Here is a 23,926-nt window from a genome sequence, read left to right as displayed (position 1 = left end):
GGGTAACTGCTGGAGTATAACCAGCTAAAACCACATAGTTTGCCATTGATATTGCTTTCCCGCTGCTTGTCCAGCTAGGACCACCCTACCCTTCAGGGCTTTGGCTTGTAGGTTAACAGGAGTTGAGTGGTATGACTCTCTGTCCCCAGTGACTGTTCTGCCTTTCCAGGTCCTGCTGATGAGCCAGGCTTGGGCTGTGCTGTCATCAGCAGTGCCCTGGAATACTGTGGACCCACCTGGCTTAGGACTACCGAGACCACCACAAAGGGCTGGCTCGATTCCGCCATTCCATTGCTCGGCCTGTCACCTTGGAGCCCGTTCATCCCTGGGGAGACCCCTCCTAACATCATAACCAGCATTAAGTAACAGTGACACATTTTGCCATCGGTTGGGGCTGAGCATTCTCAAAGGGTCGCTTTGTGGGTGTGACAGTGCCCCTTTAATTTGAGGGTGAATGGAGGGAACGATAACTAATCTTACTTTAAACACGTGAGCAGAGTTGGAAACAGAGAGGAGAGATTTAGGAGCAGTGGCGAGAGCTTGCAGCATGTAGTAGAATGAAGACCAAGGGAGGCGAGGAGTCCGTAGAGTGTCGGAGGAAGGGAAAAGTGAGGGAGGTAAAGAGAAGTGGTGTCCTGGCGAGCAATCTCCCCAGTTAAGGGATCAGTCACTTCTAAATGTGGGACGTCGAGGTGTGAAAATTGGCTGCCAAACGTTTTACCCCAAGGTACACAGTCACTACACTTTGCAGTAGTTGTTGTAAAGCGCTTAACCTGAGAGTTAACGCGAAAGGGCATTGTATCAGATTCATTTAAATTTCACATGATTCGCCAAATCAAATGGTCACATTGTAAATAAAGACTCCACAATCTGTACCTGACTGAGGAGTGTTCTCTCTCTCTCTCTCTCTCCAGGGTGAGTGACTGGGGAGTGTTCTCTCTCTCTCTCTCTCTCTCGGGGTGAGTGACTGGGGAGTGTTCTCTCTCTCTCTCCCCCCCCACAGGGTGTTGACGATGCCCCGAGCGTTCCTGGTGAAGACGAAGAAAGCTTACACTTACCACCAGCATCGCTGTCTCCACGACGACCGTCTTCCTCACCCGCTCCCTGCAGCCTCCTCGCCACTGGCAGGTGCGTCTCAGAGCCACAGTCACTACACTTTACAGTGCATTCTGCGAAGAGCTTTGAGACGTCTCAAAGACGTGGTGAGGCTCTGCATCAAATGCAAGGATTATTATTATTATAATAGAGGCTGTTCCTGGTGTGATCGCCCCCCCCCCACACACACACCCAAATCCCACCACACATTTCTTCTCCAAACACTGTACCGTCTGACATCCTTTCAACAGCTGTCTGTTGAGGATTGTGCTTCAAACCCTGGTTTGGGGTCAGTGTAGACTTTGAGCTGGAGATGAGTGCGACACAGGTGGACCGACTCCTGGGGAGAGGGTGACTGACAGACTGACCGACAGACGTGACTGTCAGGATTTCAGCTCAACGTAACCTTGTCAATTAACAAGCCTGAGAACAGGAGACAGAGCAAATGCTCATCCGAGGAACGGCCACCGGTTGCTGGGAAGCGGAGGGTCTGCAGCCGAGGAGAAGACCGGTCTGAAAACAGGTTAATGGCACGTGGTAGGAGATGAAGGCCGCACAGTCCTGTTCACAATTGCTTTCCGGTCAGACAGGCGGGGAGGGGGAGTGAGCGAGAACAGGACAGGGATTTGGTGGGAGAAATTCCCAGGGTCTTTAACCACCTGAACAGGTTCTCTCTCAAAAACCTTGTTTAACGTCCCATTCCAACGACGGGAGTAAAGCTCCCTCTACGCTGTCCGTCCAGGTCAGAGGGGAGGTGAAGCACCTCAGGAAGATGCTAAGGGGAGGATTTGGGGAGAGAACAGGTTAGGGATTTGGGAGGGAGTTACTGAGGTTTGATGAAATAAAAAGCAAAAGCAAAGTAAAAGTGCAGATTTCTCCCCGCTCTGAGGATGCTGTGGATATTTTTCACGCTATATTAATGGCAAGAATGTGGAGCAGTTAAACCAACCTTTTTATTCAAATCAGCCTCGCTCTGCAGGTCGTTGCAAAGTCAAACCCAGATCGTCTACGCTGCTGCTCTTAACACGCGGCTGGGTGTGTGCACGCACTCTCACAGAGCAGCCAGATTCCACCTCCCAAACCTGGATTCCATCTCTCTGTTCAGGTGGACCTTAATAAATCTCATGACACTTGTTAGTACACACTGTTCGAAAAGAGAAGGGAGTTTTTCTCTCTCTCTCTCTCTCTCTCTCAGTGTCCTGGGCGACAACCCTCCCAAATAAAAATTGGTCATTAACTCCGAGGCTGTTCGTGGAGCGTTCCTGTTGTGTTTGCCCAAAAAGTACACAGCCACACCATTCTACAGTACGTTGTTTAAAGTGCTTTCAAACACAGATTAGATAGTTTTCTTTTTAGGAAATAACATTATGGGATATAGTACATAGGTAGTTCGGGACATATGTGTGTATGGCCACCAGGAAGGTGGCAGGCGAACTAGATGGACCTTGGTCTTTGTTTCGTCTAATGTTTCTTATGTTCTTATGCTTTAAGATGTTGTGATAAGGTGCTGTATCAAATGTAAGGATTATTATATTATTATTATTGTTACCTGTGCCTGTTCAGGTGGATGTTAAAGATCTCATGGCCCTAATGTCTCCATCCTCCCACTCACCAACGCTGTGCAGACCCCACTTACCCGCTATGCCCCCCCTACCCACCGCCCCAGACTTGTGCAGTGAGCGTGGCTGACCCTGAAACTCTCCACTGACCTGTGCTCGTCGCTCTCCGCAGTTTCGCCACCAGAGTATCCAGAGGACAGCAACGCGCCCGACAGCGATGCCAGGGGTACCAGTCTTCAGGTCATACACGAGGAAGGGCATCAGGACCATGTCACAACCAGTTTGCCTCCAGGGCATGTGACTAAAGCTCGTTACTGCTCAACAGGTATTATAACCCTCACCACCCACACCCCCCAACCCCGGTCACTGACCTCCCAACACTCCCCTCCACACCCCTTATACTCTGCCCAACCCACCGCCGCTCCTGCTTCACCTCTCTTCTGACCTGGATGGACAGTGCAGAAGGAGCTTTACTCTCGTCCTTTGGATGAACTGAGCTTCCGTCTGCCTGTTCAGGTGGACATTAAAGGCATTCAAGTAAAATTTGGTAACTCACTCCATGGCTGTTTGAGGGATACTGCTGTGCGCAACTGACTGCCGTATTTCACTCACACAATACACAGTCAAAACCACTTTACTACGTATCCTGTGCAACAATTTGAAATATCCTTCCCACATGATAAGGTCCTATATCAAATGCAAGGATTATTATTATTATTACTCTGTCTGTAACTCCTGCTTTTGTTGACCTGGGAGTGTGGATGGACAGTGTCGCGGGAGCTTTACTTAGTACGTGATGCTGAGGATGGGGTTAAGGTATAAGATATTCTGTTGTTTCTGGTTCAGTCTCTAGTTCCGTTCTCCCATTGGTTGAGGAAGATTATTCCCATCCCCAGGATGAGAAACCGTCCTTCCCGTGGGATACATTGCACACTGTGTACCAGCTGTCCTCCAGCTTCCAGTCGGTGTTCCTGGAGGGAGCGATGGGAATGTACGGCTCCCATTTCACCGGGGCCTCACACTCTGACCAGCCCATTGACTACAGTGCGCATTACAACACCGACTCCACCTTCCACTGTGTCAAGTGTAACAAGGTAACATGGACCAGGGTGGAGCAAGGCGGGGAAGTGCACGGATGGGCAGTGTAGGGCAGGGAGAAACAGGGAGGGGCAGAGCATTGCAGGAATGTGCTGTGCCACTCCAATCAACAAGAGTGACCCCCCCCCACCAGCCCTGGCCCCTGACAACTCTATCACAATGCTTCTACCCAAAACTGGAACAACTAGATTAGATTCCAGGCCCGAGGGCTGGAGCAGAATTGGGGAGAATTATTTGGGGGTGGGAGCCAGCCCAATGTCTGACACGTGCGGAAACCCATCACCACGTTTAAGAGTCTTCAAACCAGACTGAGGATTCCCCCCAAAACTGCTCCACCTGAATTAATATGGAATGGGATTGAACTGGGAGGAGGATTGGAATGTGGGATTGGAGTGGGATAGGATTGGATGGGGCGAGATTGCCTTCTTCTTTGCATCACAGGATTTAAAGTTTATTCAAATTTAAGATCGGTTAATCCAAAATCTGTCAATCCAGAAGATCCTGTTTAACCTGCGGAAATCCAGCTTCAAAATAGAAACGGTATTGAGAATGGTCTCCAATCAAGGAGTGGGGGGGGGGAAGAAATCAGAGCCCAGATCCCATCCCGAGCCACCGGCTCCATGCCTGGAGAAGGAAACATTTTCCCAAATTGGGGTAGTAATTCCTAAAATAAATTGGCTGCTACGTTTTGCCCACAAAATATACAGTCACTACACTTCACAGTATATTCTGTGAAGCGCTCTGAGATGTCTCGATGATGTGACCAGGCGTTATATCCAATGCAAGGATTATATCCAATCCAAACTATATCCAATCCAATGCAGTATATTCATTTAAAAGTGGGAATGTGCAGGCCTGGGAGGGAGGGGGGGATGAGGTGGGAAGCTGTGGGTGATGTCAGTGCCTGTCTCTCTCTGCTCCTCACAGGCCTTCTCCACGTCTCACGGTCTCGAGGTCCACGTGCGGCGCTCGCACAGTGGGATGAGACCCTTCGGCTGCGACGTGTGCGGCAAGATGTTCGGGCACTCGGTCAGCCTGGAGCAGCACCTCCACACCCACTCCCAGGTACACAAGTTCCCACCTCGCCTCCCCCCCCACCCCCCCAGCAAACTCCGCTCCCTGGGTACACTCCCCCCCGGTACCCTCCCCCCCCCCCCCCCCCCCCCCCCCCACCCCTCCATTAAATTAATTCCCAAACCATCAGACTAATGGCCAGTGTAACTCACTGCATCCCAAGCTCACAGATATTGAACCGGAACCTTTTACCTGTTTTGACCCTGTTTTCCCCCACTCCCCTCCCCCCGCCCTCGGGAAACGTTTGAAATGTTTTCCTACGTGAAAACCAGGGGTTTGGCTACAAATGGCAAAACACTGCAGATGCTGGAAATCTGAAATAAAAACTCTGGGAACACAACACTCAGTAGGTCAGGCAGCATCTATGGAGAGAGGAAAGTGAGGCGCGGACAAAAGGTCATCGACCTGAAACGTTAACTCGCTTTCCCTCTCCATAGATGCTGCCTGACCCATCTGCTGAGCGTTCCCAGCCACTTCTGTTGCTATTATTGTCCGTTAGGTGTCGAGATCCCTGTTAATTAATTCTGACCAGTGAGCGAGTGTGCGTGTGCGCGTGCGTGTGCGTGCGTGTGTAAGAAGGAAACGTTCCCGTCTCTTTTTGCAGGAACGAAGCTTCGAGTGTAAGATGTGCGGCAAGACATTCAAGCGTTCGTCAACGCTCTCCACCCACCTGCTCATCCACTCGGACACACGGCCCTACCCGTGTCAGTACTGTGGCAAACGTTTCCACCAGAAATCAGACATGAAGAAGCACACGTACATTCACACAGGTCAGTCCCCTCAACAACCACAACAACAACTTGCATTTATATAGCGCCCCTCCCGCAGGCTAGCGTCCCGAGAGCGCTCAACAGTGGCGGAGCACTGTGGGGAGGTGACCGTAGAGGAAGGTTCTTCGGGCGCGATCTGAAGATACAGTACAGAATACAGAATTACATTTGGATAGTGCCTTTCGTGTTGGGAGGACGTCCCAAGTCGCTGGATGGGGAAGGAAGATGGGGAAGGAAGGGGCAAGGCGGAGGGATAGAGGAAGAGTGTTCCAGTGTTTGGAGCTGAAAGAGAGCCAGTCGAGCGGAGGCAACGGGTTGTGGGTTTGGGGGTTGAGCAGGTCGGAGAGGTAGGAAGCTGCCAAAACATCAAGGGATTTGAAAACGAGTGTGAGGATCGAGTGTGAATGAGGCCCCACAGGCCCGCTGTACACCCCTCGCACACCCTTCGCTCGCTGGCTCTCTCTCTAATCCCGACCTCTCTGCCTCCAGGTGAGAAGCCCCACAAGTGCCAGGTTTGTGGGAAATCCTTCAGCCAGAGCTCCAACCTGATCACCCACAGCCGCAAACACACCGGCTTCAAACCCTTCGGCTGTGACACGTGCGGGAAAGGCTTCCAGCGTAAGGTGGACCTGCGTCGTCACCGCGAGACCCAGCACGGCTTCAAGTGACCATGGGAGGCACACCTTTACCACCAGCTAAACACTTACACCCCCCACCTTTCACTTTGACTCCCCCCGGCCCCACCCCTGACTCACCTCCGTCCCATGTGGTGTTTCTCTTATCCTTTCGTTTTCACCACCTTCATAGGTCCACGGACAAGTGGTTCACTTCCACATCCATCACTCTGCCTCCGCCCTCGACCCCAGGATCACAGCTCCTCTGACCACCTACCGGTCAGACAGCAGATCTGGGATCTTCCCTCTCTTCACGCCTGACATGTTGTGTCGTTCCTGACTCTGTGTGTATTTTTTGGATCAAGAATAAATACATTCTTAAACTATGGAGCTTGTGCTGGACTCGGTGAAGAGACATTAATCAGTCAGCTCAGTCAACTAGCACTGTTTGTACAATCATTGAGTCCAAGTAAAGTAACTAGATTTAACTAGTCATTAGTATTTTACGAGTAAAATAACTCAATTTAGCTGTTGACTTGCGTGTCGGTTTGTCAAGAGTTGCTGTTCTTTGCAACCAAGTATTAAGCTTAGGTCCCATCCACCTGTTCAGATGGACATTAAATATCCCATGGCAATATTGGAAAAGAGAAGTTTTTCCCAGTATCCAGGTCAACAATCCCCCAGATAAAATTGGTCATTCACCTGTTTGGAGGACACTGCTGGTGCAAACTAGTTGCACACTACAATACAATTTGCATTTGAACCACACCTTGGAGGATGTCTCAGTGTTTGACCCTGCTGACTGGTCAGCTGGTGGGAGAGCAGGGGTGATGAGGAGGGGAAAGGTGACCAAAAGAGGTCCGTCCTAGGCTCAAGCAGTTACCCCAACACACATTCTGGGGTTCCCCAAGCCTTGCCTCTTGCCAACTTGTCGGGTAAGCAGGCTGGGTCTCTCCAGGAAGAGAGTGCTCATTCCATTCCAATAAACATCCCTGGAATTTCCATGTGCAGGTGGGATGCAAGGAATTCTCAGTTTGGTTTGAACTCTCTTAAGCATGGGGATGGGTTCCCACAAGTGTCAGACACCCAGCTGTTCCACCCCCACAAAAAAACATTTATATAAATACCGCCCCCACCCCCTTACAGGTTGTGATGGAAAATTGTATGGCATGGAAAACAGAGGGTACAAAGTGCCGCCATATCGTATCAGCATTGCGGGGCTGTCTGAGGTTTGAGGCAGACACTGACTGAGGCATAGTCTGAGAGAGGAGGCAGGGGAAATGCTTTACATATCAAAGTAGCAGAGCAGGATTCCAGGCAATGTTGTTTGCATCGAGAAGCGTGGATTTACAGAGCAATAATAACAATAATCCTTGTGTTTGATATAGCGGCTTATCATGTTGAGACTCTCAAAGCGAGTCATAGAATACTGTGTACTGTAAAGTGGATTGACTGGGTATTTGGTGGGCGAAATGAGGCACTGGTCCAGGACAGGGCCTGAAGGAAGTTACCAGGGAAATGGTCTCATCCTCACTCTCTACGGTGGGGGAGTGGAATTTTATTTTGAACAACAACAATTTTTGGGGGTTTTTGCCCTCCCTGATCCCGACCCCAAGCTCGGGTCCGAAATACTGATTGTCCAGCGCCTTAGGACGTCCTCCCGACATGAAAGGTGCTGTACAAATATAATTTTGTTGTTATTGTTACATATCTTGTTATTTTCCGAGATCTAAAATTCCCCCTAAGCTTGTAAGGTGATTAAATTTAAGATCGCACAGAATTGTGTAAAATTCTTATACCCAGAAACTGCGGAAAAACAGCTTGCAACTGAATTCAAGAATTTTCAGTTCTGTTCGGTATTGAATTTAATGATAAGAACGCTTTTAACGTGTTACGTCGAGATGGAATTTTAAGCTCTTGAAGTCCATTATACAGAATGACAAGTGGAAGAAAGAATTCTTATTGACTCTACTTTTCACAGGAAGTGGTTTAAAAATAGGCACCATAGATGGTTTGTTGGTTTCATTGCGTTTGCCTTGAACAACATGTTATCGGAAATCTGGGCCTTTGTGGGTGTTCGACCAAATGTCCTAAAGTGACTGAAAGCAAGGATACACAAAATACACAGTCAATTCACTTTACAATATATCCTGTGAAGCGCTTTGAGACGTCTCGAAGACATGATAAGGCGCTGTATCAAATGCAAGGATTATTATTATTATAACAACAACTTACATTTATTTAGCACCCTTGGTAGCATCCCATTGCCTGGTGGAGAAAGGCACTACCCAGTGAGCATCGAATCAACAGGCCAGGTAGTCACAGCCTCACTTACTATTCTGGGCTGGGTTAGGCTGATCACGCAGAGGGTGATGAGGCTACAATTCCTCCCAGTGCAGGAGTTTGTACAGCGCTGAAAGAGTTACAGTATGCTTGTCCTCATCGCCTCAGCCCTGGGCGTGCAGCGACAATCTCTGTGTGTAACGTACCTCCACCATCAGCTCCGAGTCAGGACATCTGATCCCAGTTACAACTCTGCTTGTTTGACAGACAAATTTCTTCAGGTGGGGCTTTGGGAGGGGAGGCGACAGGCAGTAATCAATGTTGCAGAGGCACCCATTCATTCACAAAATACACAGTCACTACACTTTACAGTGTGTCCTGTGAAGGGCTTTGAGACGTCTCAACGGCGTGATCGGGTGCTGTATCAAAAGCGCCTGATTATTAGATTATAATCATGAAGTTGGACAGTGTCTGAGTTTCAGGCTGAGCCAAATCCATCGGTTAAGAATCAGAACCGTTGCAACACATTAAACTTCATCCCCCTCCACCCAACTCCCAGCCCTCCAACCCAAACCCAGGCCTGCATTGGGGTGTCATCTTAGACGATGTGAGTGGAGCCTGCGCCCCCAAACCCACTGACTCAGAGGCCCTTCTCTTCCTCTGCTTTAATCACCTGCCGACGCTTACTGTCTATGCTTAAACCAATCAGTCAGACAGACAGCGAGAGAGAGACCCCCAGGACCAGTCCTCAACAACAATAACAACAACAACTTCTATTTACACAGCACCCTTCACGCAGGGCAGCGTCTCAGAGCCCTGCTCAGTGGCGGGGTGGGACACCAAGTGAGGGAGAAGGGGAAATGACCAGAGGTGTGGTCAAAGAGGTGGGATTTAGAGATAGATCGGGTGGTGGTCAGGGAGTTCTAAAGGTTAGTGATGCGGTGGCTGAAGGTACGGCCGCAGATAGTGGAGCAGAGGGGTGACTGGACTGGGACGTGAAGCTGGCGTGCGTTAGCTGAGCAAAGGGTGGGGAGCGGAGTGGGTTAGGAGCAGGACAGAGAGGATGAGTGGATTTTTACGTGAGGGTGAGGAGCTGGAAATTGATCCTTTCCACAAGGTAAGGCTGATCAGCATTAACAGCCCAGCGCGGGTGGAATCAGTGACCTGCCAACCACAGCTTGCAAATCAGCAGCTAAAACCATGGATGCAGTGGTTGAATGACCAGTGTAGTCTGCTGGGAAGCTTCTAACCAGCTCTCAGCAGACATAAAGTGGTCATTCAACCCCACCCTTTGCTCAGCTAACACTAACCGTGGGCAGCAATATGGCAATGAGAGATAAAGTGCGGCTCCTGATTTCTGCTCCTATATTGGGCTGACAGTGAGCGGCCATTTAAATGGATGGCTCAATAACCCTGTATCTGTCTGTGCGTCTGTCTGTCAGATTCTGCACACGGCAGAGAGCAAATCAACAGGCAATAGAGTGACAGGATTGAATAGGGGCAATAGAATTTCTGGCAATAGAGTGACAATTTGCACACAGCAATGTCCCACAGACAGCCATGAAGTGAGTGAGTGATTGATTTTATTTGGGGACTGTTGGCCTGGACACCAGGAGATAGAAGCTCCCTTCTCTCCTCTGATAGTTCTGCTGGACGCTTAACATTCAGCCTGAACAGGTTTAATGTCTCATCTGAAGGACGGCACCTCTGACAATGCAGAGCTTCCCCAACGCTGCACTTGAATATCAGCTGAGACTGTGAGCTCAAAGTCCTGGACCCAGGGCTTTAACCCACAACTCCTGACCTGGAGCGTGGCTGACAGTCAACAACAAATTACACTTACACAGCATCACCTTTCACGTCAAGAGAATGTCCCAAGGCGCTGGACTGTCAGAGATTTGACCCAAGCTGGGAGATGGATCAGGAGGGGTGGAGGGCAGGGAGGGTGGGGGTAGGAGTGTGAATGAAGACCCGGTCGAAAAGGAAGATTTTTGAGACGGGCTTTGAAGGAGGCAAGGGAGGGGCGAGGCAGAGGGACTGTGTGATGGAGTTCCAGATGGTGGGGACAGAGAGACTGAACACCTGACTGCCGATGGTGAGGTGGGACGAGAGGGGACGTGGGGCACGCTAGAGCCTGCAGAGGTATGAAGCCATTAGTAATCAGTCATTCAGTTTGATGCTGGAAAATCTCAATCAGCGTGAGAAAAGCAGGCTCTTTGTTATCAGGGTATCTGACTGTAACTGGGAAATAGCACAGCACTCCAGAACAACTTTGGTTAACAAATGAGAAATGCAAAGTCACTGTGCTGCTCCCGTCTTCCTGTCAAACAGCAGAACAGCCCAGCTCAGCACAGTCCAGCCCGGCCATCACACAGCTCAGCGACACAACCCCAAAGGGCTCGGTCACACGGTCAATCCACAAACTGCCAACCCTCCTCACCCATTGCTCCTCATCCCTGCCCTCCTGCTCATCCACCCTTTCTCTCCTCCCCTCCCTCTTTCCCACACTCACTCACTCACTCACTCACTCTTTACCTCATTCTCTGTTGATCCTCTCTATCTCTCTCTCTCTGTCTCTCCCTCACTCATCCCATTCTTTCTCTCCTTCACTCCTCTCTCTTTCTCTCTCTTCCTCCCTCAACTCTCTCTCCCTATAGCATAGATGTATTTAAGGGAAAGCTGGATAGGTACATGAGGGAGAAAGGAATAGAAGGTTATGCTTGAAAGCTGAGTTGAGGAAGGGCAGGAGAAGGGTCATGTGGAGCATAACACCGGCAAAGCCCAGTTGGGCCAAATGGCCTGTTTCTGTGCTGTAATATTCTAATGTATTCTAATGTATTCCCTCCCTCAACTCACTCTCGCTCTCTCCCTCCCTCACTCGTGAGCAGAAAGCCCACCAGAGCAAGCTAGGAATGGAGTGAACTGGGACAGAGTGATGCCTCTACAACAGGAGTTTGGAGAGAATGGGAATTCACTGCATAGGGGGAAGGAGGTGAAGACATCCCAAAGTGCTTCACTCTGTCCTTCACTCTCTCTCCTTCACACTCACTCTCCCTCACTCTATTCCTCGCTCACTCTCCCTCCCTCACTCTGACCTTCACTCTCTCTCACACACACATTCTATTCCTCCCTCTCTCCCTCCCTCCTTAATTGCCTTCCCTCACCCCACACCAGCCCTCCCCCATGCTCGGGCCCCGACATCTGACTGTTCAGCGCCTTGGGACGTCCTCCCGGACATGAAAGGCGCTCTATAATGTAATTTGTCGTTGTTGGTCTTTTTTCAAAATGGCCTTTCGAGTCAGCAACACACAATGTCCTGAGCGATGGGAAGGAATCTATTCGGAGGGTGACGGGGTGAGGGGTGGGCGGAGGTTATATTTAGAGTAACGGATCCAGGGTTGAGTTACAGTTTTCTGTGTGTTTTTCTCAAAGTAAAAGTTTATGAAACGTTTTATCTTTTCTACAAAACTCTCTTCTCCTCCCGACCACGTGACTCTGGGCAGCGGCAGTTGGTATAGGCTGTGGGCTGATAAGACTATCTGGGCCTCCCAGCCCTGCCTGGCCCAGGCTTAGCTCCCTACGTCACACTAACCTCAGGCCCAGGTTCGGTTCCCCAGCACATCCTGCCACACAACACACTCTGATTGGAGACTCCGCACACAATCCCAGGGATCAGTCCCCGTTAAAAGAGAGAATTATTGCCCGAATCTTTAGCCCTTCCCTTCAAAACTCATTCTTTCCTGGATCAAAAGCACATTTCATTCTCCGAGAGGTTTTATTATGTTATCGGCTGACTGATACAAACAACAACAAATTACATCGAGGGAGGACGTCCCATTGCAATAAAAAATAAATGTGTCCTCTCCCACTGCAGGTTACAAAAAGTGATTTGTTCACATCGTTTAACACACGCCATCCGCACACCAAGTCAATGCACTCCCAGGGCTGACAGGCCTGAGCCCACACTGACAGACAACAACAACAACTGGCGTTTATAAAGCGCCCTTCACGTGGGGTAGGGTCCCGGAGCGCTTGACAGTGGCGGAGTCTGACCACCGAGCGGGAGAAGAGGGAGTGGGGAGGTGACCGTAAACACGATCAAAAAGAAAAGGCTTTAGGCAAGATTTGAAGGTTTTTCTTTTCAGCCAACAGTGGGCAGAGGAGGGGGAGTTGAGTGATCAGAAGCTGGGAGTGGAGGGGGCAAGGAAGCAGGTGGTGGGCTTCATATGGGTGATGGTGGGGGAAAGGGAGGCGGGAGAGATGGGGACAAAGGAGTGTAGGCTGTGTACCATGGTAGGAGGAGAGGTGGTGAAGGAGGCACGGGGTGGGTGGGGTGTTGGTAGACAACATGGGTGGGGGAGGAGGAGGAGGCGGCAGGTTATCTTAAGAGTCCAGGTCCTCTTCACACTTGGCAGGTGAAGTAAGGATCGAGGGTGCTTACGAGGGAGTGCAGAAGAGGTGCCTTTCCTGGAATCACGTCACACCATGAAAAACAGAACACAATAAATCGGTTACCCTCATCAGGAAATTCCAGTCATTTGCAAATTCCGAACAATGAGCTATTGTGCTCTGCAGTGCCCAAATCACTGTCTGAATCAGTGTTTTAGTTCCACACACCGCCACACAGATTCCTCCCGGACACCAGTACGCTCCCTCCCGGCTCCTGCCCTAGTGGAGGGCAGTCTTTTACCCCACATACTCTCTGACCAACGGTCAAGGAACCAATACTGAACAGCACTCAGCAATGCCCGGTTAGGCCCGGCTTCCTGAGGCTTGAGTTCCACCCAGTCTCAACCCGCGAGACCAAGTTAAGCACTTTAAGATCAGGCAGAATTGTGGGAAACTCTTCAGCCCAGTCCTAATCCGGGAGCCTGTCTCATGACAACTCAAGCAAATCAACGACGACAACAACAAATAAATTGCATCTCTAGTGTACTAAAAGAAGTCTAGGCAACTCAATAGACATGAGGTCATAGACAGAGCTGTTGACCAGGACTTCGCTGGGGCGAATCCCGGTCTGTAAATTCCTGGTGTCAGCCGGGCTGGTCAGTGGCTAAATTGCCCTCTGGCCTTTAGGGGAGGTTGGAATCAGCCAGGGCTTCTGCTCTTGGTCCATCTGCATCGCCCTCTACTGGTTGTGCCCGTGTAATGGAGCCTGATGGGGAGAGGTCAAGCTCTGCTGTGCTGCCCTCTAATGGCTGCACAAACAAGGCTCACATGTGGTCAATGGTCATCGGGGTGGAGGGGACCAGAGGGCAATCAACACCCGTGGACATGCACCCAGCAAAGGAGGCTGGGACCAAAGGAGATAAAATGGGGGAAAATAATTGGAGGACTCTGATTTTTATAACATAATATCCTTGCATTTGATATAGCGCTTTATCACGTCTTCGAGGCGCCTCAAAGCGTTCACAGGATTATACCTGTAAAGTGAATTGACCTGTATGTTTTGTGGGCGAAACGCGGCAGCCAATTGGGCCACAGCAGCGTCCCACAAACAGTCGTGGATTGAGTGGTCAATTTATTATTTTTTTAATTTATTTTTTTGAAGGAATTATTACCCCCGGAAAAGCGATCCACCCATCGGCTAACAACCGGCGGATTTATTTTTATTTATTTTTTTAAATAAATAAATTAAAAGGGTAAATTTTTTCCTTTCTTCCCCTTCAGTTGCCCCCAGTGAGGGACACAGGAGCAGGTGCTGGGACAGTCCTGCAAACCCCTCAGGGCCAGAACACATTCATAACACATGCAAAGGACATGGCCCTCAGCGCACAGTGATTTGCAAATCAAGAGATTGTGTCTCAGAAAAAAAAAACGCTTTAGCCACATGAAAATATTAAGCAACTAACTAAACAAGTCTGCAAAACAGTCAGAGAGAGAGACTTAGTGAGCGAAACAGAGAGAGGCAGAGAAACAGAGGGAGCGAGACGGAGAGAAACAGAAAGAGATAAAGAGAAACAGAGTGGAAGAGAGTTAGAGAGAAAGCGGGAGAAAAAACAGAGAGAGAAAGATGGAACCAAACCCTTTTTTGACCTTCCTGCCCTCCACCCTCCCTGATCCCAAACTGCAACTCGTGCCAAACCCCTCATTGCCCAGTGCCGTTGGGACGTCCTCCTGACGCGAAAGGTGCTATATAAATGCAATTTGTTGTTGTTGTTATTTACCCAGAGGGTAATTAGCAACCGGCACGTGGTTATCAGGAAGGGTGGGTGAGGGCAGGACACTGGACTCATTTAATAAGCAGCTCGATGCTGCGATAGGGGACTGTGGGGCAGTGAACCTTGACCTTGCGATCTCCTCCGACAGTATGTTATATCAGGACCGTGAAGTGTATAGAGAGAGGTAACCAGGGTCTCCGCACAGTAGCACCAGCCCCCCCCCCCACCATCCCCGCCTCACTACAGTCCTCTGCTGCTCTGAGGCTACCCCCAGGAAGGGGTGGGGTGGGGGTGAAGAGAGACGGGTGGGACAGGCTTTCAACATTGCACTGCAGTTGAATTCATCACCAGCAAAAACACTAAAAGTAAAGACAGGAAGCATGAGGTTGTATTTTTAGCCGATGTGACTGGAGACTATGCAATGACTTGCGGTGCATCTTTATCCCCTCACCCTGGTCCTCGGAGAGGAAACCCTCCACCCCGACTCACACACACACACAACACACATACATAGATAGTGGTCAGGCCACCGACAATGTACGCTTCTAATAACGCCTTTCATTCATTGGGTGAGAGTGTCTCAAAGTGTCGCAAATCAGCTCATGTTCCTCGCTGTCGACGCTCAGCTCCTGAGCTTCCAGGCACTACGTCCCGCTCTCTGGATTCTTTGCTCAAATCCGCTGCCTCGTTCTCTGTTTTCAAACTCTCCCTCCTCCCTGCACACTTCGGTTAGCCCGTCCTTCCCCACTCCCCACTCTGCCTGTGTTAAAGGGCTTTGAGACAGGAAAGGTCTCTATAAGCCTCGGTTGTAGTGACTGTATTAACTCTCCTGTTTTGGTCAGTCAGGTACCTGACAAATGTGGAAACCCATCACCATGCTTAAGAGTATCCAAATCAAGCTGAGATCTCCACATATGTCACCTACACATTCAAACTTCCCTCTATCCAGATTGGAATGTGCACTCCCTGGAGGGATGCATCCTCCTTACCTAATTCCAGCAGATATTAGTCGCAGGTAGGCAAGAGCCAAGGTTTGGGGACCCCAGAGCGTTGGGGTAACTGCTGGAGTCTAACCAGCTCACATTCCCATTAGGGATTTGGCTTCCAGGGTTAACAGGAGCTGAGTAGGAGGATTCCCCACCCCTCCCCCCCAATGACTGGTCTGTCCTTCCAAGTCCTGCCGATGAGCCAGGCTGGCTATGCTGTCTTCAGCAATGCCTGGAATACTGCGGACCAGCCTGGCTCAGGAACTAGACTAGAGACCATCATAGAGACCTGGTTTGATTCCGATATTCCATTGCCAAAACATGTCACACATGTTACCCTGAGCCAGTTCAGCTCCGAGATATCCCTGCTGACCTCATCCCCTCCACCCCATAGAATCGTTTCTATTTAACCAATCAAACTTGAATGGGAAAGAATTTATTTTTTATAAGGCTGCCATATACAAATCATCTCCAAGTGCTCCACAGTAACTGTTGCTGTCAAGTGTAGTGACTGTTTTTTGTGGGCCAAAGTGGGGGTTATGTTTCCAAGTGCCGTGAGGTTTTCAAAATCTACCTGAATAGGCAGAGGGGTCTGGATCTCCTCTTGACGTGTCATCTGAATGTCGGCATCTCTGACAATGCAGCACTCCCACAGAGAGTCAGCCTGGACTTTGAGGCTTTGCTCCATATTCCTTGATACCCCGACCTAACAAAAATCTTTCCACCTCAGTCTTGAAGATTTCAATTGTCCCAGCATCCAGTCTTTTGGTGGAGAGTGATCCAGATTTATACAACCCTTAGTTTGAAAAAGTGCTTCCAGATTTCATTCCAAAAGGCTGAGCACTAATTTTAAGATTATATCCCTCGTTCTGGATTCCTGCACCAGAGGAAACAGTTTCTCTGCATCTACCCTATCGAATCTCTTTATATTATTTTAAACACCTCAATTATTATTATTATTGCAGTATTACGGTGAGCAATGCCACTTGCAGGACTTATAATTGATGTGGTGGTGCTCTCTAGTGGTCAGATCTGCCGAGATCAGCTGGCACAGACCTGAACAAAGCAAATTCCTGGGTGAGGTAGGCAACAGAGAAGCACAGGATATATTGGGGGAGCTGGGAAGTGTGGCTTTAACACGTTTTAATTTCACCTCATTCATCCTAGAAACCCTGATAAGATCACCCCTTCAAGTCAAAATAAACTTAACGTGTCGCCCCCCCCCCCCCCCCACCATTTCACAAATTGTGTAACCTAGCGAATGTGACCCCTTGTTTGAATTCTGTGCTCTCCCACATGAAACTACCATTAAAGGTGGAGTTCGATGTTAACTCGTTGGTTTGAGTAAATATTAACTAGAAAAAGAGCAGTAATGAGTCTTGTGTCTGGGAGCTCGAGAACAAGTATTGCAAACTTTGAGTTTACAGGCTAGGCCAGGGATGGGCAAAATACGGCCCTCGGGCCATATCCAGCCCGCCAAATGATTCTATCTGGCCCATCATTGTGTCTAGCGATAGAAAAAATTATAGATTGTTCAGTCCCAGAAAGTCATTGATATCATGGGCCACATGAATGAGCTGAATTCAAAACTCCAATGGGAAGGGGGGGCCTTTGTGCACATTTTGTGTTGCAGTGTCAAGTCATTTATGACAAAATTATTTATTTTATTGCGTCACATATGAAACAGGCAGTTCGCCCACTTTCCAACTTTGCAGCAGATTACTGTTCCGATCAAAGCCTTACAAAGTGTACTTCGTCACTACTTGACTTACATGCCAAATTTCTCGCTGATTCCAGGATTTCAATTTGATCAAAACTGACCTGTCTTTGGTCTCTTCACCTTTCTCATTTGATGTTGACAAAGCTCCATTTGACCTCCAACTCGAGCTTATTGACCTGACCTGCAATGTGATCCATTGCTTGCAGAGCAATTCAAATCAGTGCCGCTTCCCAGTTTGTACACCTCTCTTAATGAATATACCTTTCCAAAAATAAAGGCTCATGCCGGAGGATGCTTGTGCTGTTTGAATCAACATACATATGCAAGGAGACATTTTCTGTGATGAAATTTCAATAAATCAAAACAGATCTGCGATGACTGATGACCACCTTGCAGCAATACTCCGCATTGCAACAACGGAGGCGATGCCTGACTTCAATTGTCTGGTTAACGCTCATCAGCGCTTTCATTCTTCCATCGCGTGAGCTTCTCACATTCTCATCAATATGTGAATAAATATCGAATAAATGTCTGCTCAATGAGTTGTTTTTATTTAACCTAATTTAATGAATGTCAATTACATAGACTTTATTTTATGCATGTACAAGTGTACGACTTGATTTGGAGCTGTTATTAAGCATTTGCATCTATATTAAGTGCGTGGCCGGCGAAGCTTACCACAGCTGGTGAAGTGGCCCCACCAGCCAAAATAATTGCCCCGCCCGGCTTTACAGTATATCCTGTGAGGAGCTTTGGGACGTCTCAGTGATGCGATAAAGCGCTGTATCACATGCTAGAATTATTATTATCATTATTATTATCATTATTATTATCATTATTATTATTGTCACTATTGTTATTATTATCATTATTGTTATTATTATTATGATCACTATTGTTATTATTATCATTATTGTTATTATTATCATTATTGTTATTATTAGGATGTATTTGCATTGCTGGAACACCCAACAGCTGTCAATCACTCCCAGACAGAGCAGGCCCCGCCCCTCACCTCTCAACCAATCCCGGTGGCCTCGGGCCCGCCTTCTCTGCCGTCCCATTGGTTTGGTGACGTCAGGCGTCAGGCCCCCGCCGGGGCAAGTTGATTGGTCGAATGTTCCGTCTATCAGGTGAGGGCGGGGACAGTCGCGCGGAGCGTGAGGTGTGATTGGCTGGGCGGGGTGTCTGTCCGGGCTCGTGCTTCCGGTGAGCGGGTTGGGCGGCGGTGTCAGGACGGGCGTCACTCCTTCCCGGGGTCGGAAATGTGACGGCGCCGCACCAGGTGAGTGTGTGAGAGAGAGGGGGACTGAGGCGGGGCGGGGAGTGAGGGAGGGGGAGGGAGTGAGGGAGAGTGAGAGGGAGTGAGGGGAGAGTGGAGAGGAGGGAGGGACTGACACAGTGTGTGTAGGACAGACTCACCTGTCTCTGGTGCTGTCTCCCATGTGTTTGGGGGCCATCGCTGTGTATGTTCACCCACACACCAGTCACTACCCTACACAGTGAATCCCGCGAAGCGCATTAAGATGCCCCTCTGTCGTGAGAGATGCCCCCAATCCCAAATGTGAGGTCATTTCATGCATTATATATACCCAGTAACACAGTGTGTGATAATACGTTACTCGCAGTCAAGAGGTCGGTCTTGACTGAGGTGAGGGAGATGGCGAGTTGGATGGAGTTCAGATAGTGGGACGAATGGCTGAAGGCTTGTCTGCCCACCGATGGATTGAGTGGACCTTCAGCTTTCAGCTCCCCTCTCGACTCTCTACCCCTCCTCCTCCCTTCCCTTCCCCCCTCACCCTGACCATTTCCCCCCTCCTCGCTCCCTCCCTTCCCTCCCCTCACCCTGACCATTTCCCCCCTCCTCGCTCCCTCCCTTCCCTCCCCTCACCCTGACCATTTCCCCCCTCCTCGCTCCCTCCCTTCCCTCCCCTCACCCTGACCATTTCCCCGCAATGCTCAGATCCTGACCCAACTGTACAGCGCCTCGGGACGTCCTCCCGACGTGAAAGGCGCTCTATAAATGGAATCTTGTTGTTGTTGTTGAGTGGAGGTGTGAAGGAGGCTGTTGTTTGCCGAGCGAAGGGAGCCGACAGCTTGTAAGAGGTCACAGAGATAGGATGGAGAGAGACCGTGGAGGGAATTAATAAAGGTGAAAACAAGGATCTTGAACTCAATCCGCTGGATGGGGTGGGGAGTGAGGGGAGGCATTGGGGTTGAGCGAGGACGGGGCTGGAAGGCTCGTGGTGCCTGGTGTGGGAGAGTTCTTTGGATAGTCTGAAGGGAAGCCTGGGTGCTCAGCGAGTAGAGTGTTGGCCTCAGCAAGCCTGCAAGTGATGGAACAGCTACTTGGGATTTTGATCCAAAAGGAAACCATACTTTTAAAAAAAACCGTTAGAGGAACTAAACATTGAGAAATCACAGGGCCCTGATGGAATGTATCCCAGATTGTTGAAGGAACGCAGGGAGGAGATATTTGAGGCTCTTGGCGGTGGTCTTCCAAACGTCCTTGGAGACTGGCTAGGTGCCAGAGGGTTGGAGTGTGGCAGAGCTGGTGCCAATGCTCAAGCAAGAGGCAAAGGATAATCTGGGGAACTACGGTAAAGGCCGGTTTATCCTTATGTCATTTGGGTGTAAATGTCTGGAGCCAATAATGTTAGAAATTAACCGGATAGAAACTGAGAAGGTGGAGCAGAGGAGAAGCGGTGAAGAGGGATAAGATGGCTGACTGTGTCAAGGGCACAGATCAAGGCGATGAATGCGAATGAGAGGCACAGAGAGTTCCGGTCACAGATGGAGAGAATGTCTTGGTGACCTTGACCAGGGTAGGTCTGCAGCTGAAGGTTAATACAGGCAAATGCAGGGTACAGTCAGGCCAGTTAGCTCAGTTGGTTAGAGCTTTGTGCTAATAATACCAAGGTCGTGGGCTCGTTCTCTGGACTGCCCACAATTTATCATCCCTCAATAAAAACAATAATAACTTGGTCACTCAATCCAAGACTGTTTGTGTGTCGCTGCTGTGTGCAATTGGCTGCTGCGTTTCGCTACAAATATACCGTCATTCACTTTACAGTATATTCTGTGAAGCGCTTTGAGACGTCTAGAAGATGTGAAAAGCCCTATATGAATGCAAGCATTGTTATTATTACAGTGCTACATACAGGAAACATAAGCACTGCGTGGGATGGGATAGAAACTTGCCAAGTGGGAAGCTGAATAATCCTTTGATATAGAGCCTTATCACATCTTCGAGACATCTCAAAGCGCTTCACAGAATATACTGTAAAGTGAATTGACTGTATATTTTGTGGGCAAAACGTGAAGAGACCTAAGAGTGTTAGTTCCTCACTCGCTTTGACAAGACAGTGATACTCAGCAATAAACAAGGCAAACAGGATGCTGGGTTACATTGCTAAATCAACTGAACTTAGATCCCCAGACATCATACTCAGCCTTTACAGTGCTCTGGTCTGTCCACAATTCTGGTCACTGTGACGTAAGGACCTCTGGCCCTAGAAACAGTGCAGAGCAACAAATGATGATCCCCAGTGTTGGAGGAATGAGCTAAACTATGAGAAGTATTACTGGCCAACAAATAAATTGGGACATTCACCCTCATGGCTGTTTGTGGGACCTTACTGGTATAACTGGCTGCTGCTGTTGCCTACAAACAGATATGACAGCAATCCCTGTGAAGTGCATTTTGATTGTTTGACGTAATGAGGCGCTGTAAAAGGTGTGACCGAGTTCCAAACTGTGCAGTTTTCAATGTAGCTCATAACGTGACGATAACTCCATTATCATGTACTAACAGAGACTAAAATCATATGGTGTCCCCCAACAGTGGGGTTGAAGATGACTGACGGAGCGGTGGGATGAGAGCCCGATCCTGTGTCAAAGGTAATCCTTTATCTCATTGGTTTCAAACTTTATTAAAGTCCATGTGGTTCTGACAATAGTCATAAGCAGTGTGATCAGCTGAAGTGTGTGATCAACTGAAGTGTGGACAGCAAAACCCAGTGACTTGCTGATCTAGCACCTCTCACACCCCACTCTTCTACCCACCCCACCCCCTTCACACGGCTGGCTTCGGCCTTCTGCATATCCCTCGATCCCCTCCGTTATACCATTAGCGGCCAACACCTTCATTAGATCCTGAACTTTAGTTCACTAAGTATAGCAAATCTGGATCTCACCCGCTTTAAAAAGCTGACTGATTTTGCGTTCTCCATTTACTCAGGCTGCTTTGAGCCACAGCAATAGTTTACAAGGCCACAGTTTCCACCTCACTTTGCCCAAACCCTGATTGACCATTGCTTTACCTGTTCGTCTTGACATTGGATACAGTATTCAGTGGAGCCGCCAGGTTGATGCACGTAGTTCAGGAGCAGCCTCTGGTGGTCGAGAGAGTGCCACACAAGTCGGAGAGAATGTTGCATTGGAGGGGAATCAAATTTGTGCTATAAACCAGGACAGCAAAGCAGTGGCTGGCTTTGCCGTTACCTGAACTCTGGGATTGTGTTACACACACCTGACACCAGATGCTGCGTGAGGGGTGTGGGTGACTTTGGGCTCGGAGTTTCCGCTGTGTGGCTGATGGTGCCAGCTGGCTTTTATTACTGTCAGCCTCAGCATTCTTTACATTGTTGACCGTGACCGAACCTTGCCCTGTGAGCAAGGCTGAGCGACTAGCAATAATCTTTCTGTCCAGCCTGTCATGGCGTGTTCCCTTTATGCCAGATGTTTCAATGCAAAATCAAGTTTTATTTTGTCAGCATAAGTGGAAATTTGTAGTCAGTGCAGGATTTTATAGATTAAACCTCTATTTGATGCGCCAGTCCAGCTCAGACCCTAAAGGGTCAGAAAGTTGTGAGTTCAAATCCCAAGTTTGGACTTTGAGCTTGAAGACTAGGCTGACACTCCAGGTAAAGATCTGAAATTGGATTCAGAGACCAGTGCACGCACGAGTGTGGCGTAGTTGACTTTGGGAGAGGCAGCCTGGGAGGGACCTGAGCACACAGGGAGTGGGCTCTGTCCTGTGAATCGGTTATTGTGATTGCCTCTTATCACTTGACAGTTGCCTCTCAATCGCTGTTGCCTGTTTCCCATAGTGAGACTGTCTATTGTGTGTCCCTCTATTTCTGCATTGAGGTGGGAAGAGATCTCACACCAACCAATATCGATCTCCCCAGCTTGTCGTATTCAGCTCCTCTTGAAACTGGCAGCAGGAGCTGCAGATCGCTGATCACCGAGGCTGGGAGACGGTTTGACCTTCAGGTCACTAAGGAGGAAGCAGTGTGAACAGGCCGACTTACTGATACTCCAGGACCTTGTGTTTTCTTGTGTCTCGATGCTGAATCTGAAACTCCGATGAAAGGATCTGCTCAGGCTAAATAGGACAGAGGGCTCGGTGCCCGATCACGTGTTGTGTGAGGAGCCATTGACAACATTAGTGTGCGATGGCGCTGCGGAGAACGGATGGAACGTCTATCATCCAGGCTCTGGCGATGACCGTGGCTGAGATCCCAGTGTTTCTGTACTCAACGTTCGGCCAGGTAAGGAGCTGTATAACTGTGCGTTGTTGGCAATGGGCTGGGGTTGCTGGTCAGGGCGATGTGTTGGGAGTTTAAATTTGATGTTGAATCAGACACTGCCTCCTTGAACTTCAGTTTCTGATGTCACCCACAAGTCGCATAAATATGTTTTTAATCATAACGCGGATCAGCAAACCGAGGCTGACCAGTCACCTTTCGGGTGTAAATGCGTTCCTCCCCTTCCATTTATTCACGTGTAAAGAGGAATCGATGGCCTCACGGGAAAAGCCAAACTGATCTTAGGTGGGTCAGTCAGCAGTAGGGCTCAGAGTTAGGAGGGAGACATTAGCCCCCCCCACACACACACACACACACACACACATACAGGGTGACCTGCCTCTGAAGCTGCAGTTCTGCAATGTGCTACTGGGTGGAGTGAGAGCACAGGCCAAGATGACTTCAACTACGATCTCTGTCCTTTACTCTTCGTTTGCTGAGATGGTGGAGAAACCTGATGTGAACCTGTGCCCAAGGCTGTGACCCAGTGCATCTGCCGAAAGGTCCCGTCTGCCTGTTCTTTAATATTGCACATTAACAGTTCAACACAACAACAAATTACATTTATATAGCGCCTTTCATGTCAGAAGCGCTCTGGGCTGCTGCCCTGCATGAGGAGCGCTATATAAATGCAAGTTATTGTTGAGGAGAGAGAGTGTGTGTGTGTCCGATCTCACTGATACCAACCTACAGCTCAGGTGCAAACCCTCGCTGTCCAGTGCCTTGGGACGTATGCAAGTTGTTGTTGGTTGTTGTTGATGGATGTGTGTGTGTGTCCGTATACAGGCGAGTGTATGTGTGTACCGTTATAGCTTTCCTACCTGAAGGTAGCTTGTAAGATTTGTTGCTTTCTCAGCCGTTGTTGCGACTTGACTGTAAAATACTTGGTTTTGCTGCCGTCTCAAGAATAGTAACAGCGGGATCGACCGAGCCTGCATGCCGCCTTCTTGCTCTTCGTCATTCCTGCAGATCTGC

The 23,926-nt window shown here is 49.2% G+C and overlaps 1 protein-coding gene and 1 long non-coding RNA gene across 2 annotated transcripts in view; both read left to right on the top strand.

Moving 5' to 3' along the window:
* LOC103184682 (growth factor independent 1B transcription repressor) overlaps positions 1-23,926 on the top strand; it is a 29,168-nt gene that overhangs the window by 2,119 nt on the left and 3,123 nt on the right. The window contains exons 2-8 of the mRNA XM_042337421.1: positions 1,004-1,128; positions 2,827-2,979; positions 3,501-3,748; positions 4,680-4,817; positions 5,431-5,596; positions 6,086-6,261; positions 6,404-6,489. Coding sequence (XP_042193355.1) covers positions 1,014-1,128; positions 2,827-2,979; positions 3,501-3,748; positions 4,680-4,817; positions 5,431-5,596; positions 6,086-6,261; positions 6,404-6,489 — 1,082 coding nt within the window. The 5' untranslated portion in view covers positions 1,004-1,013. The remainder of the gene's footprint in view (positions 1-1,003; positions 1,129-2,826; positions 2,980-3,500; positions 3,749-4,679; positions 4,818-5,430; positions 5,597-6,085; positions 6,262-6,403; positions 6,490-23,926) is intronic.
* On the top strand, positions 18,557-22,909 carry LOC121849549. Its single transcript, XR_006085249.1, has 3 exons — positions 18,557-18,645; positions 21,175-21,260; positions 22,553-22,909. It is a non-coding gene; the product is annotated as an uncharacterized LOC121849549 (long non-coding RNA).

The sequence above is a fragment of the Callorhinchus milii genome, unplaced genomic scaffold (genome assembly GCF_018977255.1).
Source record: "Callorhinchus milii isolate IMCB2004 unplaced genomic scaffold, IMCB_Cmil_1.0 Scaffold8, whole genome shotgun sequence".
Lineage (NCBI taxonomy): Eukaryota > Metazoa > Chordata > Chondrichthyes > Chimaeriformes > Callorhinchidae > Callorhinchus > Callorhinchus milii.
This window is presented reverse-complemented; position numbering and strand designations above follow the sequence as displayed.